This window comes from Excalfactoria chinensis, chromosome 16 (assembly GCF_039878825.1).
Source record: "Excalfactoria chinensis isolate bCotChi1 chromosome 16, bCotChi1.hap2, whole genome shotgun sequence".
Taxonomy (NCBI): Eukaryota; Metazoa; Chordata; class Aves; order Galliformes; family Phasianidae; genus Excalfactoria; species Excalfactoria chinensis.
This window is the reverse complement of record NC_092840.1, coordinates 10,671,420-10,690,766: the sequence shown is the minus strand read 5'-3', so window position 1 is coordinate 10,690,766 and position 19,347 is coordinate 10,671,420. Positions and strand designations below refer to the sequence as shown.

Here is a 19,347-nt window from a genome sequence, read left to right as displayed (position 1 = left end):
TGACTTTCCAGGCATCTCTGAATTACTCTACTCAGGTTGGGAACTAAATGCCTTCAAAACCAAGCGCAATTTTAAACATGCATGCTGAAAAAGGCCATAAGATTTTCATGTTCACCTTGTGATCCAAAATCTCCCAAATCCTATGAATTCCAGTAGTTAATATCACAGAAATACACAAAGGTATTTGAATACCAAAAGTCTTCTAGAACAAAGCAACAACACCACTAAAATGGCATAAACGGCGATGAATAAAATCCACAAGTTCACCAAGAATTAGGGCTTCATTTAATAATCTGATTAACAGCAAACCTGAAGACATGGATATTTCTTCAGTCTACACTGAGATTACACCTGTTGACAAACTGCAGATATATTTGGATATAAAGATGATAACGCCACCAGAAATAGAAGGCTGAGTATCCAGGCAGCTAGCACACGCCACAGTCCCACATTTTACTTTTGTCTGGCATTCAAATCCAGATTTGCAATATACATCAATCTGCATAAGCAATTACATTGGAAGATTTATATAGGCTTCACACGCCAAGATTATTTGTGATGCACTGTTAAAGTTTTATTGCACTTCAAACCTAATAAAGGTTTTAAATCAACATACATGTGCAGTAATTTTCCACTGGACTCGCAGCTAGTCACCTAATCAACACGATGAATAGAGATGTAGCAAGGAAGAGATTCAGCAAGTATCCCCACAAAGCCAGGTATTACTTTTAAGGAATATTCTCATTACCCATTTCCTGATAATAATCTGCACTCTCTCTTCAATTTTTACCGGCTTTAGGCTTAGAGAATCAGAAGATAGAATCAAGCTTTTAAAATACGTGCCTCAGTTAGTGAGAGACAGGAATACATTTCAGTATTAAGAGAAAATTGCATTGCAGTTTAAGAACTGCAATAAGGATAACTGTTCCTGGTAAAGGACTCCTACCAAACTTAGGGATGACAATTCAGTAGAATTCCACTGTCAAATCACATTAAAAACATCTTACCTCCACCTCTAAATACTGCCTTGGGAGAAGGAAAATGGTTTTTCACTTCCATTATCTTTCAGCCTACAGTAAGGAAGTGCCTTGGTCCTGAATCAGAACCCACAGGAATTTAGCTAGCACTATTTCTGCTTATAGTAAAATCTTCAATATGTAATTTACATCTTGAATTCATCATGTCATCATTTTTTGGTATTTAACTTACTAACAGCTTCTCTAAAGTAGAGATTTTTATTACATAAATTATGGAAGGAGCAAGCTGGGGGTAGTGCAAACAGCATAAATTCTGGAATCAATACGAAATATGTCCCTGGTAGTAGTTGTTATTCCATGTAGGTATGTTATCGATTACAGTCATAATGGTCTCACTTCAGCTGCTGTCAATAACCCACTACTTGTATTGTCACACTGAATTAAAGAACCATCAGGCTGCCAGTACGTGGAGAAGTTATACCAGCATGGTATGACCCAGCCTGTGGCATGAAGAAGCAGAATGCTGCCAGTTTAAGTTAGGATTCATGTGTGATACTCCACTTGACATTACTTCAATAGAATAAAGGCAGATGGGATATTTATTCAGGCAGAAGAAGAGACCGTCTTAAACCTACCGGAAAATTCTTCAATTTAGAAGCACTACACGTAACAAACCCATGCTTTTCATACCTCAGGACCATTACTGGGTACACTTGCTTACATCTGAAACCAAATCAAAACGTTATGGGTAGCTGTTGTCATTTCACTGATCAACAGGTACAAAACTTCCCTGCAGACTGCAGCTTGTCCACCTCCTTCCTGTTTTCATTTGCATCTTGAAGCGACCGCCCTCTCTAACTCAAGTATCTAATTGACGCACCTATTATCTCAGCAAAAGTTGTAACCTCAGAGACAGACCACTTTTATAGTCACTCTGCAACCCAGCGTGCGCTGGGGAATCTCTGTAACCTCCGCTGCTCTGCATACTATCAAATCATTACTATCTTTTAATTTAAAGTCCACAAAAATAAGTTAACCCAACATCATTACATACGTTCAGCCCTCCGTAGATTAAACACTGCAACACAGTCCCTCAGCTACTGGAACAGCCCAGAGAAAACCTGAGTGCAACACTTCCATCACTGTCCTGAAAAGCAGTCACTTGCATTTTACCACCCTGTAAATTGAACACAGCATGTTTACCATAACGGAGGAGGCACACTTCGACACTTAGGACTCAGGGGTAAAAATGAGACCACTGGAGCAGATGAAATATAAGCAATAAATTACTGGCTAGAATAACTCTAGTTTCATTAACTCTGCACTGCAACAAAGGTTGCTCAGTTTAGGCTTCTTTACAGCAAACAATTGAGACAACTTTTTCTTGGGTATTAAAAGAAAAGTGGTTGTTGTTTTCACAGCAGCAGAAATAAGAAAAAAAGCTTAGAAAATAATGATGCTAAACCCAGATCCTGCCATGGAGTGGCAGCTTTTCTGCTCACAAAGAAGCAAAACTCTTCTAACAGGTTCTTGGCAGTATCAGGTAAACAATTTGTGATATAATTAAGCAGATTCCTTTATATTCATTGTGGCCAACCTCCTAAAACCAACCTCAGATATGGCTTCTATTTGTCGTGACATTTCCATCAGTTTTACATAGGCTGGATGACAAAAATACAACTCCAGAGCAAAAAAAAAAAAAAAAAAATGGTAAAAGGACCGTATCGACTTTTAAAGAATCTGAATAAATAAATCAGTGAAAATAAATAAATCCAGTCGTTTCAGGAGCCTTGCTGAGCTAAGAGTCAGAATTCCCACAAAGAGGCAGTTTGTTTCAATGGCTGCATGTCCCAGTCATGGCAGCTATTCCAGGATGTGTTCAGCCTCGTTCTCTGAGGAACCAGGCAGGAGCTTCATTAACCAAACTGAAATCTCCTCTACAGGAGATTAAAATGTTTCATAATCCCACCCATACTTACATTTCTAGTAGGTCTCTTGCACATTTGCTACTCCCAAGTTACTGACGTTCTAGAGAAGCACGTGCTTTGATAGGTCAGAATGTCAGAGTATTCCAAAACACCATGGCAATCAATGAGTTTAATCACTACTTTCAAATGCCATTTTGTTTGATGTAGTGTGTACAAATTAATGATGAATAATAGATGCTGCCCACTATTAAATGATTCCATGTATATATGCCAAAAATGCTAATTCTTGAACACATGGCTGCAGTAAGCCTGGCTTCCAGCATTTCAAAAGACTGGCTATGACTTAATTGAGTCACCTATTCTTATGGCATTGAGGGGAAAAAAGAAGAAAAAAAACAGAACCATAAAAGCATCAGGCAACTTATTTCCCCTGCATACTGTTTTAAATGAATACAATTTAAAAAGACTAGTGCAGAAGATGTAGACTTCTAGAATGCCAATGCAGAGAACCCACAGCGGCCTTACAGCATGTTTTGGATCAGAAGGAAAGAAGAAGTAGGCAGCAGCAAAAAGCACCAACAGGGAGCAAAAAACTTTCACCACAGGATGGTGGCCTTGTTTGTTTGACACAAATTAGCCAAGGGAAAACTAAACTATTTCATTAAGCACTGCTAAGAACTGCTTAAAAAAAGAAAAAAACAAGTGAGGATTTTAATCCTTAAAAATCAAAAAAGTGGAAGGAAATCGCCCAGTTTCAGATGACTCACAGAACGTCCGACTAATCTTACTGAATCCTAGAAATCCTTTTCCGATCCATATTGAATCAACTCTAGAAGTGGCTTTTTTCCTCTCTCCTCCACAGACACCAGCAAGAAAGTCACACAGCTGACCTAACCTTTCACCTTTGATGATCACTCTGATGGCCATTAAGAAAAAAACACAGTCAGTGTGTTCAAACGTGAAGACTGAAGCTAAACGTCATCTCGCACTTGGCTGCTTCAGCGTTTGTTTACAGCGTTAGTTCCAGCGCTTCATGCTCACATAGTAAAATATTCAGAGCAACAAATGATGAACCTGGTGCCACAGAACTCTTAATGGCTTTCCCTCACAACGCATCAATTCTGGCAATACCAAAAGCGCTGCAGAAGTCATGTGTTGTATTGCATAAAAGCACATACAGCAGCTTAGTTTTATATAACTAACATGTATGCAGATGGTCTGCATGATAGGACACCTACTCTAAATGGCAGTTTGTACAAAATATGTTTGCACAAAGTACACGGCAGGAATTGCGCCCTTTCTATGCAACATCCTGACTGAATAGAATGGGAACGTCTCTCCCTTTGCAACTGTTAGCAGTTCTTTCCATATTAAAGAACTTCAGAGACTAAAAGCCGCTGCAGCGATTTTAAATGAACAGATGAGAATCAGAGAAGGTAAAAAATTGTCACCAATCCCAGCTAAATACCAGGTCAAATCCGAGGGCAGGTTACAGTCATGGAACGGCAGTTCCTCACATTGACACAACTATGGCAGACGATAAAAATCTTTGTAAAGATCACATGTCAAATAAAATTCATTCTAAGCACCTTCGGACAATACACGAAGATAAAGTACGCAGTGTAGGTATGCACTGTGACAGCATTGTTCTTCTAAACCTCGCGCTCCTAATACATTCCTTTAGCCAAGCAAAGGGAAGATAAACCCATTTGCCTAATGGAGCATGTAATTTAAATATTTTAGACAAGCGTTTACAGAGAGGTTGCTTAAAATAAATGGAGCAGCCATCCATCCCAGCAGCTTGTGTGATGACAGGCACTGCAGAGTTCACAACTTATTTCTTCGGTGCCACTCAGCCCTTTCAGTTACTCCAACCGCTGGGTATGCCCTGCTTTACTGAACAGAACAAAACAGCCCTTCCCAAGCAGATTTAACGTCAAGCTGCAGTTTTCTCTATTGCAGTCACATTCCTGAAGCCACCACAATTTCAGCTGAGTGCTGCACCACACAGCCCTCCTCCAATTTGTAAACAACATATGTTGAGAATTATGGATACTGGAGGAGCGATGTACTTAATGCAGCCTGCAGCACTTCATCGCAGGGAGGTACAGCAAGCAATGCCACAACTCCATCATGTAGAACCACGATTCTTACTATAAAGATTCTCACCAATGCAAACAGTGCTGTTAAGCACATAAACTCACACCGGCATTACCAGCATCGAAGCAGGTCCTCACTTGACTTAAATTTATCAGCCAAGGATTTTATTACATGCTAGGAATCTCACGCTGTACTGTGACCTGCCTAAGGCACAGCAGCACTCAGTACAATGCAGAGGGCGTATAAGAATTACCCCTTCCACATGCACAAAGAAGCGTACATCTGAAAAACAAAAGGACAGCGACAGTCCTTACTATGGGTGTGCTTGAAGCGAGCATTTTAAAGAGTTGTGTCCAAGTTCTGCAAGCATTAGATTTCAATCATGCAGTGCTACAGGGAAATGAAAGAAAGGGAAAAGGAGAAAGCAAAGAAGGAAACCACCGAACTTTGGCTCTTAAGTTTGTGGCGGATTCACGTCTGTGCAGGAACAGGTCGGTTCTGTTCGGTCTCTGCCACAGAGCCATCTCGCACGCTGGCCGCAAACAGCCCGAGCGATGCCGCCTCTCCATGACAAGAGCCGCCCGTCACAGCGCGGTTTGGTGAGGGGCTGCTCGGCTGCGCGGCCAGCAGATGCGGCTTTATCCGTTCGTGTACATCAGCTCCTCCCCGCGTACCCCGCAACGAAGCGAGGCGCGCCGTGAGACCCCAAGCGCCGATCTTGGGCGAACAAAGAAGGCTGCTCCGCAATCGCGACGCAAAATCCTCCCCAGACGCGCCGCACCCCCCGGACCGCTCCCGGATCCCGTCCGCCGCCCAGCCCCGCCATCCGCTCACCATCCGCTCACCGTCTCCGCCGCCTTCTCCCGCTCCTCTGCCCTCGGCTGACGTTCCTGGCTGCCGCCGACTTCGCGGTGCGGCCGAGGGAAGGGAAAACACAAACGTCGCTCTTCAGCGGAGCGCTCGGCAGGAGCCGGGCAGAGCAGCACCCCCGCAGCGCCGGCCCCGCAGCGCAGCCCGCACCGCCCCGCGCATTCCCCCGGGACACCGCGGGCCTCGCCGCCTCCTCACCCGGCGCGGCGGCTCGGGGCCGGCCTCCCCCCCGCCCGTTCCTGTCTACAAAGCACCGGACCGTCCGTACCCCCGGGGGAGGTGGCGGGGACCCTTCACCCTTCTCTCTCTCTCTCGTACCTCCGAGGAGGATTTCGGCTGCCGTCAGCGGCGCGGGCCGTTTCTGCAGCTCGCTGCCGGCTCCGCGCGCAGCTCCGAGGGCGGCGCTGACAGACGCGCGCCCTTCCGAAGCCGCATCGAAAATAAGCGACCGCCTGCGGAGCGCCTCCGGCCGCGGCCCCTCGCGCGGGCCCCGGGCCGCGCCGCCGCCGTCCGTCCACTCTTTATTCCCTTAATCGGGGCATTATCATTCCGCGGCGTTCGCGCCGAAGGGGGGGAGAAGAGAAGCGCCCCCCTCCCGCCCCACAGGCGGCGCGGCGACGTGCGCGGCTCTGAGGGGGCGGCCCCGCGCTCGCGCTCCCGCCACGGGCCCGGCCTCGCGCTGCCCCTCCGCAGCCGCCGCGCGAACCGGCGCGCGCCGCCAGCAGCCGCGAATTTTCCTATTGGCCGCTTCCTCCGCGCTCGCGCTCAGCAACCAAAACCTCATTGGCTCCCTCCGCTCCCGGCTGGCCGCCGCAAACCGCGTTGGCCGACGGGGCCGGCCGTCCGAGCGGCACGGCACGGCACAGTACAGTACAGTACGGCACGCCCTCGCGGCGGAGGGCGGCAGGCTGCGCTGAGGCGCGTTGTGCGGCGCTCACCCCGCCAGAGCGCGCGGCTCCTCCGCGGGTGCGGGGCGAGGACCGCGCGGGGTGACGCGTCGACCGCAGCGGAGCCGTGAGCTCGTCCGCTTTCATTGGGCTGGGATGATTTAATGCCGCGTCAGGTGGCTCCGTCACGTGAGCTGCCCGTCCGGCCGTGCCGAAAGGTCTCCCGTCACCGCCCACAGACGGGGATGGCGACCCGGAGCTGCCCCGAGCGCTGTGCCGCCGTCAGCGGGGTCTGACGAGAGGCTGGGAGTGCACAGTGAGTGGCGGGTGAGTGTTCTGCGGTGCTCTGTGGTGTTCTGCGGTGCTCCCGGTCAGCAGACCTTCGCGGCCTTGGGGCAGGTCAGCGCTGCCGTCCCGCCGCAGGGCTGTGGGGACGATGCGTTTAGTGCCGCGGGACCGGCACGTCTCGAGATGAGAGGTTTTGCCTCAAGGCCACATCGCATACTCGTACACCCCTAGAAGGTCTTTTCTTTCCATTAACGCTTAGTCTCTTGCATATACGGTGTTTATTACTCGTAAAGGAGAGCAATCCCGGCCTTCCCGCTCTTCCTCTGGAGGCGTTACCACACAGCGCCCTTAATTTCCCTGCCCGTTCCCAGCCGTGAAGGAGTCACCAATAGGGCGGCGGGAAAACCGCGGTCACCTGCGCGCCAACGGCCCTCAGCGCCCGCCCTGAGGGGCGCGGGAGCCAGCCAATGGCGGCTCGAGGAGGAGAGGCGGGGGATCCGTTGTCCAATAGGCCGCGGGGGGCGGGGCTCCCTCAGGTAATCGGGGCGGGCGTCGCCTGAAACTCGCCGCGCTCCCGGAAGTGGCGCTGCCGGCTGTGCTGGTGTCCTCCGTGCCCGCCGGGTGAGCGCGGCGGTCGCGGCCTCGGGAAGCGCCTCCCCGGAACCGGCTGCCCCAGAAGCCGCTGCCCCGGGGCTGCCGAGCTGTGAGCCGCGGCTGTCCGGTAGGGCCCGCTTTGGGGCTGCTGGGCGCTACCTGCGCACGGCCGTGCCTCGCGGCTCGGCTGTGGTTATACGCGTCACTGTAGTGTGTGTGCCGTTTTCCTTATCGGGGCTTGTTAATATAAGCCAGGCGGCTAAAAAGTTATCTGGTGTGTTTCTCCTGCTGAGAACTGTGTGTGTGCTGAAATAGATCACGAGCGGGTGGGTATGGTGTGGGTATGGTGTGCTCTGCAGAGCATTTGCACTGTCTGTTTACTGGTGTCTCCTGAGAGTAAGGAATGGGGAATTGTTTTCTGCTTCTGGTTCCTCCCTAGGAAGTGAGGAAACTAAAGCCCTGGGCCTGCAGGGGAGAAAATGGGACATGAGGTTACCAGCCCTGCATTCCTCATGAGCAGTCTTTGCACACAGCAGCCCGAGAGCTGGCATGGCAGCATCCATCTCTTCCCTCTCATCTGTACCTCGCTTCCAGCCCTGCTACCTGTGCTGTGAACCAGCTGTCATGCTTTGCTGGTTGCAAGTGGGGGGGAAAAAAATTACTTTAAAAAAGCAATTGACCATCTCTTGTTTTCAACATCTCATAGTTCGGTATGGAGAACTCATTGCCATACTGAAAGAATATCCATCCAGCTCTCTTCTTTCATGAGCTTTTGAGGAATATGGTGCTCAGTTTCCTGTAAACAAATTGGAAAGAAGCAGAAAACCAGTTTAGACTCTGACTGTGAGTTATTGTGCTACAGAACCCGTCGGAGATCAGTGACTAATGATCTTCAGGCTGTCTTTCAGACTTGGTTCAGTTGAGAGGCATTTGAGATTGCTGTGGTAACTGACGTTATTTATGGCACTTCGTTTGGGAAAACAAAATACATAACAAATGAGTTCATTTTTCAAAGGCTGCTGTTGGGAGATCTTAAAGGTAAGGTGGTTTTATGCCAAACTGAGAATTGATTGCTTCTAATCAGCCAGATGATGGTACAGCCCTATGAAAAGAACATCCATAATCTATCACCATTTGGTCCCTGTTGCCTCCTCTAACCACTGCCTCCTCCTGGCAGTCTCTGCTCGGGCTTTTAGCAGAACATTAGAGCTGATAAAACAGCACACTGCTGTCTGACCCAGGGCAGCAGCACAGCATAAGAATGGCAGTTATTTCAATGTCATTCCAATCCAGCAGTGCCCTTTGGAGCAGAATGCTTAATTATGGCATGTTTGTTGGTTTTTGTCAGGCTGGTTTGTGAGTGTTAGACGTAAGATGGATAGCAGGCTAGAAACAAAGAAATAGAGGAGATTGTTGCCATCATTTCATGCTTGAAAACTGTTGGTCCGTTGACAAGGAATAATAAAACTGGTTGTTATGGAAGCCCATTATTTGGAGGGCAGTATGTTTTTTGCAGTGATTGCAACACCATCTTTTATGTGAGTATAGACGTGTGTGAAGGTGTTCAATGAAAGATCTCTGCAATCATCGTGTCTTACTGCTTTGTCTGCTGTAACGAGCAGTAGCAGTGGTTTCTTGTCAAGCTACATATAAAGTAAAAAAAGCATTGAGGTAATTGGAATGATATAAGGAAAAGAGAACCAAGGTTGAGTCAGTGAGATGAGAATGCGCAGTAAGGAAGGAAGGCAGTCACTGAAATCTCGTGTGTTAGACAAGAGTTTTTGAACGCTGCCTCTCTTGGATGAGAATTGACTATTGTAATTCATTAAAGTCCAAGAATGACTCTTCAGCTTCCATGTTATATTTGCTTGGCTTTTTGTATGTTGGTGTCCAAAATGTATTTAAACTAGTTTTTCAGTAAGCGTGGATATGAGCACTGCAGTCTGTAAGTTTGCCTAGAGGTGAGGTTCTCTTCCTGTGATCTGTGGCATAATAGATGATCTGCGTTTTCTCCGTAGGCTGTGACAGGATGACCTTGCGCTGAGCTTTGGTAGGAAAAACGAGACTTAATCATTCGTCAATGTGCATCATTCTGTTCAAATTTGACCCTCGGCCGGTTTCAAAAAATGCATACAGGTAAAGCTGGCTCAATGAGGCCTGTTCTGTATTTTGGGTACGATTTCTTGTAGCCTGTGTTTGAATGGCAAATGAGAGTTGGACTTTTTCCAGCATGGTCAAATATTTCCCACTTCATAGTATTTAGGAACCACAAATAGTGTTCACTTCACTAGGAAGAACTGGTCTTTTTCCTGTGCCGCTGGTATTTGAGCCACTTCACAAACATCGTGCTGAGCTACGTCTCCAACTTTGTGATGCCTCCTACGGCCCCATTTCCCAATGAACAACAGAGGAAGCCAGACAAAGTGGTGACAGAAAACATTCCGGGAGTTATTTCCTGCTTATGTGTTGTTTAAGATCGGTCTTGTTTAGCTGGTTATACGAAGGGTGGCAAAACACTTTGAGTACGGGGTGACTGTGGGGTGAAACGTCCTTACTAAGAAATAAATGATGTATTTCATTCAGCAGCAGTTTTCAGGTGCATATTTCTTGTAACATCTGCCTGTCTTCTGACTGAGCAGCCTCAGGGGCTTCCTACAGCTTGTTTGCTGCAAGGAAGCTCACATCTTTTTTCTTCTGTTCAGAGATGATGCAAGCAACCATACCTACAAAAACAAAATGGAGAAGGGGGGAAAAAATTACATGGGGGGGAAAAGAAACCCAAAAAGCAAAGGGGAACAGTCTCCCTACCCCCAACTACTTCTTGGCTGTTGCAGAAAAGCATGTTTTTTCCCTCTGCATCTCTGTATTGTTGAGTGTGCTGTCTTCTCTTCGTTAATCAAATGGATTTCTGTCAGGGTGGGCCTTGGAGGCTATCAGGTCGATCTCTGTGCTGGGTACTTTCAGACGAAGTATTGTATCTCTCTACCACGTAACAGTGCTCTAATTGTTCAAGTTAAATTAAAAAAACACTGTGGCTGTGTGTCCCTAACTGAAGAGAAGAAGCTTCTGATAAACTTCCTGTAACCTGCGAGTTACCTTTAGAGTTCCTTGGTGTTTTTTTGTTGTTGTCTTTTTAAGCTCCAGGTGCTGGAGAATTCTAAGATTGCTTTTTAGTCTTGACTCCATCTCTTGCTTTGCAAGCGTTTTTCTGTCCTTTGACATGGATGTGTGCCTCTTTTATGCAGTGAGATGGATTTGTTAAATGTCTTGGGCAGTGTGAGAGAAGGCTGTGGTTAGCTGCCATTCAGCTTCTGTGCTGATAAAAGTGAGATGCTGAGATAAAAGGTAGTTTAATACTTACAATGAACTGTTGCTGCAGCAAAAGATATTCGGTTATTCTCTGCTATAAAATTCCTATTTCTATCTACGTACCTTGCTACTCTTGTGTTCTACAGGCTCATTCTAGCAGCTAATAGAGATGAGTTTTACAGCAGACCATCCAAGTCAGCAGATTTTTGGGACAGCAGCAATGAAATCCTGAGCGGTATGTCATGTTCTTGTATTCCTTGTTACTCCATGTAGAAGGTGAGTTGTGCTGTTATTGTCTTATTTGCAGTTTAATATCATGTAGTGGTTTTCCTCCCAGTTCTCTTTTTAACTGGCTTTAGGCTGAGCAGTGCAATGGAAATACAGTAATATGTTTGTCCATCACAAACAATTACTTGAGCTTTGGCAGATACACCAAAATGCTTTCTTAAATAGATGGAATTAGTTACTCTACAGACTCACTGTCTGTACTATTGGCTGGAAATCATTAAAACTAACCTCAAGGAAGTGGCATCCTTCTAGTTTCTTATCAGTAATTTATTGGCCACATAGCGGTTTTAGTTATTGACCCATTAGTTTATTAGATTTTGTCTACCATCAGGTCAGTGAAATGTAGTTATGCAATTGTCTGGTTTTCCTTTTTCCCTTTTTTTCAGAAACAGCAATGAAGCTTGGGTAGACAAAGCAGTGCTTAGATCCAAGATAGCCAACAGTGTTTGCGGAGTCACAGATGTTATTGTCACACATTGCATGTTGTTGTCATTGGCAGGGAGAGCTGTGAGGATAAATGACTCCCACTGCACTGCAGCTCCCTTACTTCTCAAGCTCTGCCTGACATTCCAGTGCTGTGCCAGACATTCTGGGTGCTGCTTCCCTTGTGATGCAGTAATTAAAAAACAAAGAATTACCCCAAAAACTGAAGAGCCCTGAACTTTCTCTTACACCTTTGTCATCTCTGACTGTATGTATGAATATAATAGCCTAATTCTCGCTTATTTTGTTAGGTCTGGATATGGAGGAGGGAAAAGAAGGTGGGACGTGGCTGGGAATCAGTAAGAAAGGCAGGATGGCAGCCCTGACAAACTACATGCAGCCAACGACTGACAAAAATGCCAAAGGAAGAGGTACGAAAGGGTATTATCTATATTTTTTATTTATATGTTTATGAAGGAAAGTTTATTTTTTGCTTACTGTTACATTCTGTTGGTGGAAGATATCTCCTGTGGTATTGTTTGTTTTACCAAGCCCTGTGGGTTAGTAAGCTGGTCAAGTTGCTCTGTGTATTTCTTTCTTAGGTGCTCTTGTAACGAACTTCTTGACTTCAGATCTGGACTGTTACTCTTACTTGAAGAAAGTTTCAGTAGAAGGACATCTTTATAATGGATTTAATTTATTAGCAGCTGACTTGAAGTAAGTCTACAAACTTCAGTGTCAAAGCAGAAAGATAGTAGTGAAGTACATGTATTTGTTAGCACATGAATATAATAATGTAGAAGCCTGTCACAAGAGGAGCTCTCACTTCAGTTTCTTTTGCTTGTTGGCAGATAAGAGCCCAGTGTTAGTCCAGTTGTAATTTCCTTTGTTTTTTCATCTTTCAAATTCTGGATGGCTACCTTGTATTGTAACTATTGCTTACTAGTGCTGGTATTGGTTTGCATTTATATTTTCTATATCCTTCAGGTTTCCTGCCTTGAAAAAATAAACAGGAACAACCAAAAATCCTATACTGGAAAATGACAAAGGAAATTCCATCCAAAAACTTGGAGTTGATGGTTTATTGCTTTTCCATGCAGTTTACGTACAGCTACTCTAACCTCAAGTTGTGGCTGGTGAGCCACTGTGACAGAGATCAGTATTGCAGCATTAGAACAGAAGTTGAAACTGCTGTGTCTTTGTGGGCTAGGCAAGCAAGTATCCCCCCATCCTACCTTTCATTCTTCCTGCTGGGTGGCATGCTGTGGCAGGATTAGAACAGCTGAGAGCTGCTAGGCTGATATTAATGTCAGAGTCCCATCCTACCTCCCCTCTTTGATGTAAGTATAGTTGGTTGCTGCTTCCTTTCTACTGTTTTGTGTGGCTTCGTCGTTTCCTTAAGAAAGGTTTTTATTTCGAATTCTGCCTGACCATTTTTCATTTTTAAATTTACGGTCTTATGGTGGGAAAGTGAAATAAAACTCACAGATAACAGAAGTCTAAACTGAATTTATAAAGGCAGATACGCTGCCTGTAGAGATAAGAGTATATTTCTGTGTTTTTCTGCTTAGAAACAAGCATGTAGTTGGTGCTTTCAGAATAATAATCTCTAAGCTTGTCAGGCAGCTCGTGATTGCTGCTCTGCTTTACAGAGTTTGTTATCCTACCAGAAACTTCACAGGAATTGTTCCTTTTCTATACGTTAATTTTTACCATGGTCAGAGGACTTGATTTCTTGTACTCCCTGCCACACAGTGCTGCCTTTCATAGGTTGGGAGGCTATCAGTAACTTCAAAGATAATGGAAGAATTGGTCTTACTTTGTTTTTAAGAAGATAGGATACTCAACACGTGTAATGTAGTAAGCAGTAAGTAGTTTTGATTTTCCTCAATTTAGCGATGTTTAATAGTTGTAAAGTCTGTTTAGCATAGTGATGTTAAAGTGGTTTTGATTGACGTTACTAAAACAATTCATGTGTTACTGTTTAGTTTGCTCCATTTTTATTTTTGGACTTTATTCCATGCTAAGGTGATAGGGAATTGTCAGCTCAGCTGAATAGTCCTTTTGTGGAGATGTAGGTCATGATTTCATGCTGGGTATCACTATGAAAGCTGCTTGTGTTGATTAATTCTCCATTGTGACATCCTTAGCCTTGGATACTCTGTGAAATGGAATTCTTGAAGAGTTAATGATGCAAAGCAATTTCTATAAAATATATAGGCCTGTCATCTTAGAAATAGTCCCGAGGGATATGTGGTGTATAAATGGAAGCTACTTTTCTATGTAAATAGAAGAACATTATGGTAGCTGATGTTATTTTGTTGAACCATGTTACTGTTCAAAGAAGAGACTGAAGCCTATTCTTAACACATCCATCTATTGTGTAACAACAGTGACTGGCTCTGTTACAGTGGTGTGAAAGGGAGAGGAAACTCCAATTGGAAGTGTAAATAAAGCAGTGTGGGGAAGGGGTGTATCTGAGCATGTGATGCTGCAGTTTATAGGTGGCATGTTTAAAGAGAGGATTTTGGGGAGAGTGAACTGAACCTCAGTGTTGCAGGGCCTCGTAAAACTGAAATACCTGAACAGGGCCACCAGACTTTAGCAACACGAGCCTTCTTCCAGCATGGTTATCATGAGAGTACATTTGCATCAAGGCTAGGATGTGTCTTTCTAGCTCATGGAGAGGTAAGGAGCTGGAAATGGCATCTCTCCTTTATTATGTTTTATGGTACTCAATCCAAATTCAGTTTTAACTGCAAGTTTTGTGATGTTTTCTTTTAAGTTCAAAGAATATTTCTTGTTTCAGAAGGTGGAGTTTGCTGATATTTACAGCATATCTGCCTGCTTTCTGTGCAGCAGCTCTGGGTTATACTGAATTGCACAACCACTGTGTTTAAAAATGTTTATGGTAACATTTGACAGTGGTGTGATATACTGTTTCAGAGGAGGAGTGTAATTAAATTAATCAGTTAATCTCTGGGCTGCAGTATCAGAGCAGTAACAGAAACGTCTTGCTGTGTTGGAAGATTGTGTGAAATTAGCATGTAATCAACTATAGAAGCTGATGGTTTTTCAAGGAGAAATTCTTGTTTGTATTTTTCAGTACCACCAAAGGAGACATAATTTGCTACTATGGAAACAAGGGAGGACCAGAACCTGTTTTCTTAAATCCTGGTAAGTTTACATCTAGAAGGTTGGAATACTACTCTGTTACTTTAAAGGAGTCAGAATATAACCGTATTGCTCCAGTATTTTGGCTGGTTAAGCATTGTCTTTGCTGACTCTCCTTGCGTTCTTAAAAATAAATGCTTAAATTCGTTTGCTAATACATCTCAGTAAAGAGTCAGTGGTTTGTAACAGCTCCTGTCCTTGTCAGTGTTCCAGTCTCCACTGCAATTACTGGAACGTTACTTCATTATGATCAGGGGACAAAGGTCTGTCTTGAGGAATGGAATTTTCAAAGTTAGAGGTAACTCTTCTTACCTTGCAGATTTAAGGAGGTAATTTGACTGTGCCCTCCTAGGGACAGAGTTGGCTTTAAAAACTAATAAACTTGTATCTTCAAATCAGGTAGAGTGACTTAAAATATTTAAAATCTAGCCTTTTGCTTGCCAGCTATATAGGAGACTCCAGTGTTCACCACCAAAAACCAACAGAATTGGACTGAGACATGCAGAATGCTTTAGCTGATTGATTACAGTTGTGAAGACGGGTGTGTTAATTTACAAAGGTTTATTTTGCTTGCTTAAAAGAGTCAAAGAATTGCTGCCAATAGGCAAATAGTGACTGTACCAGTTGTGGCATAAATTGTTGGGAACAGCTATTAGATTTTTATACAACTATAAGCACAAAACAGACTTTAACACAAGCAAAAATCTGGTCACTTTTTTATGGTGTTACCTCTGTACGATATGAGGCTGAATTTCATAATGTATGAAGCTCGGAGGACTGGAATTGCTTTATAGAAATAATGCCAACAATGTGTAGTGATTAAGAGTGATTTTGTGTTTAGGCTCTGCAATACCCTCATGTTTCTGTTAGCATTGTGCTCTGGGCAGGAAATCTTTGCTATTTCATAAAAGTCTGGGAAAAGGTTAAATTGTTTTATAAAGTTACATGCCTTTTTTTTTTCCCTTTGGTACATGGACGTGTGTAGGAATATATGGGCTGAGTAATTGTCTGTTGGATACACCATGGAAGAAACTGCAGTATGGGAAACAGCTTTTCACAGAAGTCATCAACAGAAGTCAAGACCTTTCCAAAGAGGACTTGGTGCAGGAGCTCCTTACAGTGATGAATAATCAAGATCCGTAAGAAAACAATACTGAGAAGCCAGCTGCATAGAGAACAGCTTAGTGCAAGAGATGATATGATGGAGAATTAAAAAAAATTAATCATTTCTTCTACAACTTTTTCAGTCAATTACCTGACCCTGCAATTGAAGACCAAGGGAAGGAATACATACGTCCCATACTGAACAAGTATGCAGCTGTGTGTGTTCGTTGCCCAGGTTATGGAACAAGGTAAAATTTCCTGCTGGACCAAAACGGATCTCAGTTCAAATGTATGTTGCCATAAATGTTAACTCTTTACTAAGTGTTTTATATTTCTTTACCTTCATGTTATATCAGGACAAACACTGTCCTCCTCATTGATTCAGAAGGAAATGTTACTTTCACGGAGCGCACCATGATCAACGAGGATATCAGCCAGTGGAAAACAAGCACCTATGAGTTCAAACTGCACGTGTAACAGCTTTCCATTTGAATGCATTGCAAAAAAAGCAATGAAAGCAAGCTGTTAAGCTCCAGGAAATGTTTTCTGCCAGTCTCTGGAAGCAGAAAATAGCAAGAGAAGCAAAAGTTGTTTAGACAGGTCGTATAAGCCATCAGTCTCACAAATCATTTGCTTAAAACCGAGTTTCTTACTGTTTTTACATTAAGTTGCAACTTTAAAACAAATTTCTGATGGTGTGGCTTTGTTTTATCATCTAAGCTTAAGAAACTGTGGAAAGTCCCAGCAAAATACTGTGATTTGCTGCGAATATATGCAGCTTCCTGCAGAATCCATCTTCAGCTAACTTTCACAATCTACATTTTTCTCTAAAAATTAGGTTTTTATCATTTGCACATGGAATTGAAAGGAAATCAGCTGCAGTTCCATTTCTTTTCACAGATTCCTCAAATTTCTTTTCGCTTGGATAGAACCAGTACTGTATGATGCCTGAAACCAGTGTCTAGCAGTCATAGAACATAAGATCAGAGGGATCGTGAGGCCACCCAGTGTAACACCTGCTTCCAGGGTAAGGCTGTCCTTGCCCAACACACAAGTCATGGCTTTTTTCTTTTAAGTATGTTTTAAAGAAAAACTAAACTTGCATAAAATTCAGAGGAAGAGAAATACTGTAAGCGATGCTGGTGTGCACAAAGTGAATGTATGCTTTCTTTGTAGCATTAAGTGCTTTATTAATATGTAAAATCCTCACCGCGTTGTTCTGCCTGGAGAGGGTGGGGAGGGATGAATTCTTTGTTTTGTTTACCTGCAAACAGCACAGCAGTAGATCTTAAATACTCTCTAATCTAGTTTTAGAACTAAGAAATTAAGTTGTCAGTGCTCAGTTGTATTCAGTAGAGGTTAAGAGTTATTTATCTCTGAAAGGAATAAAATCCTGTACTGTGACATCTTGTTTCCTGATTATCTCGTTAACAATATTGCAATAGCAGTTGATTATGCAACTGACTTACAAAATACTTCAAGCAAGTATGTAAGCTGGCCTTTAAGTAAGATCTTAAAAGCATTTTAGTCCTCATTTAATATAATCTGAATGGATGGGACTTCAGCATACATTTGATAACCAGTGTACTCTTCAATATTCTCAGCGAAGTGTTCTGGATCTACTTTTATGAAAACCTTATTTTTGAGCTTGTTCTTCGTGCCCTCTGAGGAAGGCAGTGCATGCTGATAGCAGTGAGGTGCTTCACAAGCCTGTCCTCTAGTGACAGGAAATGTATTCAGTGGATATCTCATCTGATATTGCAGCCCTGCCGGGCACAAAGCCAGCAGTAGTCAGTGACTTATCAGATGGTGTAAACACATTGATTGCTTCTGTTCTGCGAAGAAAAAACACGTCGCTTTTCAGGTGTTAATTGAGATAGATTAAATAATAAGCTGAGAATATGTGGAGCCACTAGTGACGCTACTTGTAGTGCAACATTATAAGCAGTATTCAATAACTGGAGCTTTTACCTCTCTATGAGAATATATTCTCATAAAAATGCAAAGCAAGCGTTTCTCTTGGTGTGGTAGTTCAGTTGTGAGTGGCGATGGGAAATAACCACAGAACCAACGTCTGGACCAGTATGCCCAGGTGCCAGGGACATGGTCTGCTTGGAAGCGTCTCCGTGCTGAAGTTCAGGGTTAATTTTTACAGAGCTTTCTCCTCACGGTCTGATGTAGCCAAAACGTGAATACTGTATGTGGACACCTGAGTAGCACACATTCAAAGATAACACTTAATAGCATCTTAATATCATTACTAAGAAGATTATATATATATATATATATATATATATATATATAATACTATATATTATGTAAATTTTATCTATTTTTAAAGAGCTCCAGATCTTTGAGTACAAAAACAGCCCGCTGTGGGCTGCAGCTAGAGTGCCTGAGCTCCATTAATCTGGTCGTTATAGTTTCCATCTGCTTAAAAATACATACTGCAAAATACCCACATCTGTTTTATACCTTAAATTTCTTTTATGCCTCAGCGATCAGTGTTTATAGTGTGTTTTTAAAGATAAGCCATACTAATTTTTCTATAATGAATGTCTTTGGAAGGTAAATCCCCTTTTTTACTAAAACAGAAGTAATGTAGGCCGAGTTCAAGCATTCTTACGGTAGATTTAACTGCTGGCACAGCACAGTTTGTACTGAAGTTACTGACAGTCATTCAGAGAATGGAACATTGACTCCACCTAATTTTCACTGCAATGAGTGCAGCCTATTAACTATCTAGGGAGCCAGCAGTAATTTTCATTATTGACTTGTCAGTGTTTTGCATTGACAGCAATTGTTTGTCCTGCCTGGTTGGGACCGAGAGCTCCCTTAGAGTTCAGTCAGCCCAGAGAAGCGAGAGGTCGGCGAGTTTCAGTTCCTTCCTGTGGGCAGAGAGTTGAAGCTGGAAGCGTAGCTGTGTGTGGATGAGTTTAGTGCTGCTGCCAGCAGTGGGTGGATGGGCCGCAGGAAGGCAGCAGGCAGGCTTTTAGTGCAGGCAGGCTTTTAGTGCAGGTAGGCTTTTAGTACAGGCAGACAGCAGCCTTTCCATAAGCAGGCAGTTTGGCAGCGGCAGCACGGCCTCTCATGGCCCCTCGGCCCACCCCGCAGCCCTCAGCACAGCGCGGTGCTGCCGGCGCTTCCTCCCGCCCTGGTTGCCATGGAGACGGCGCAGTGTCGCCGCGCGGCTCCTCCTGGCTGCAGACAAAGGAACCCGGGCGGGCCGCGCCTTCCCACCGCCTCGGTCCCGCCCCCTGCCCACTTTCATTGGTCGGGCTTCGTAAGGGCGTGTGCCCCTCGCGTCGTTATTGGCTGGATTGTTTAACGTGCTCGCGAATCTGTCAATGGAAACTAGGATTTTAAATTCGAGGCGCATGAGACGGGAGACGCCATTGGCCGGCG

General features: G+C 44.2%; 2 protein-coding genes across 20 annotated transcripts in view; one reads left to right on the top strand and one right to left on the bottom strand.

Moving 5' to 3' along the window:
- ARVCF (ARVCF delta catenin family member) overlaps positions 1–6,916 on the bottom strand; it is a 158,024-nt gene extending 151,108 nt beyond the window's left edge. For 5 of the 16 annotated variants that reach the window (XR_011905430.1, XM_072351277.1, XM_072351288.1 and 2 more), the window contains exons 1-2: positions 6,194–6,582; positions 5,840–5,909 (exon numbers count right to left, since the gene is read on the bottom strand). The gene's annotated coding sequence lies outside the window, so the exon portion shown is untranslated. Of the gene's footprint in view, positions 1–5,839; positions 6,152–6,193; positions 6,584–6,813 lie in introns of those variants that run through there. The other 11 variants (XM_072351295.1, XM_072351296.1, XM_072351282.1 and 8 more) reach the window with 10 other exon arrangements.
- Positions 6,689–17,353, top strand: TANGO2 (transport and golgi organization 2 homolog). 4 transcript variants are annotated; one of them, XM_072351297.1, is made up of 9 exons: positions 6,689–7,089; positions 9,663–9,780; positions 11,100–11,188; positions 11,976–12,095; positions 12,267–12,381; positions 14,771–14,841; positions 15,824–15,977; positions 16,086–16,190; positions 16,299–17,353. In XM_072351297.1, the coding sequence occupies exons 2-9, from the start codon at positions 9,725–9,727 to the stop codon at positions 16,417–16,419; spliced, it is 831 nt and encodes a 276-aa protein (XP_072207398.1). In that variant the 5' UTR covers positions 6,689–7,089; positions 9,663–9,724; the 3' UTR covers positions 16,420–17,353. The 4 variants fall into 4 exon arrangements, with proteins under 4 accessions (XP_072207398.1, XP_072207401.1, XP_072207399.1 ...); XM_072351298.1 differs by lacking the exon at positions 6,689–7,089 and adding an exon at positions 7,592–7,771; XM_072351299.1 differs by lacking the exon at positions 6,689–7,089 and adding an exon at positions 7,621–7,671.
- Positions 17,354–19,347: the final 1,994 nt, after the last annotated feature.

Coding starts and splice junctions, on each gene's coding strand:
- TANGO2 (XM_072351297.1), top strand. CDS start 9,725: ATGTGCATCATTCTGTTCAAATTTGACCCTCGGCCGGTTTCAAAAAAT. Junction 14,842..15,823: donor ACCTGTTTTCTTAAATCCTG/GTAAGTTTACAT, acceptor GGACGTGTGTAG/GAATATATGGGCTGAGTAAT. Junction 15,978..16,085: donor GTGATGAATAATCAAGATCC/GTAAGAAAACAA, acceptor CAACTTTTTCAG/TCAATTACCTGACCCTGCAA.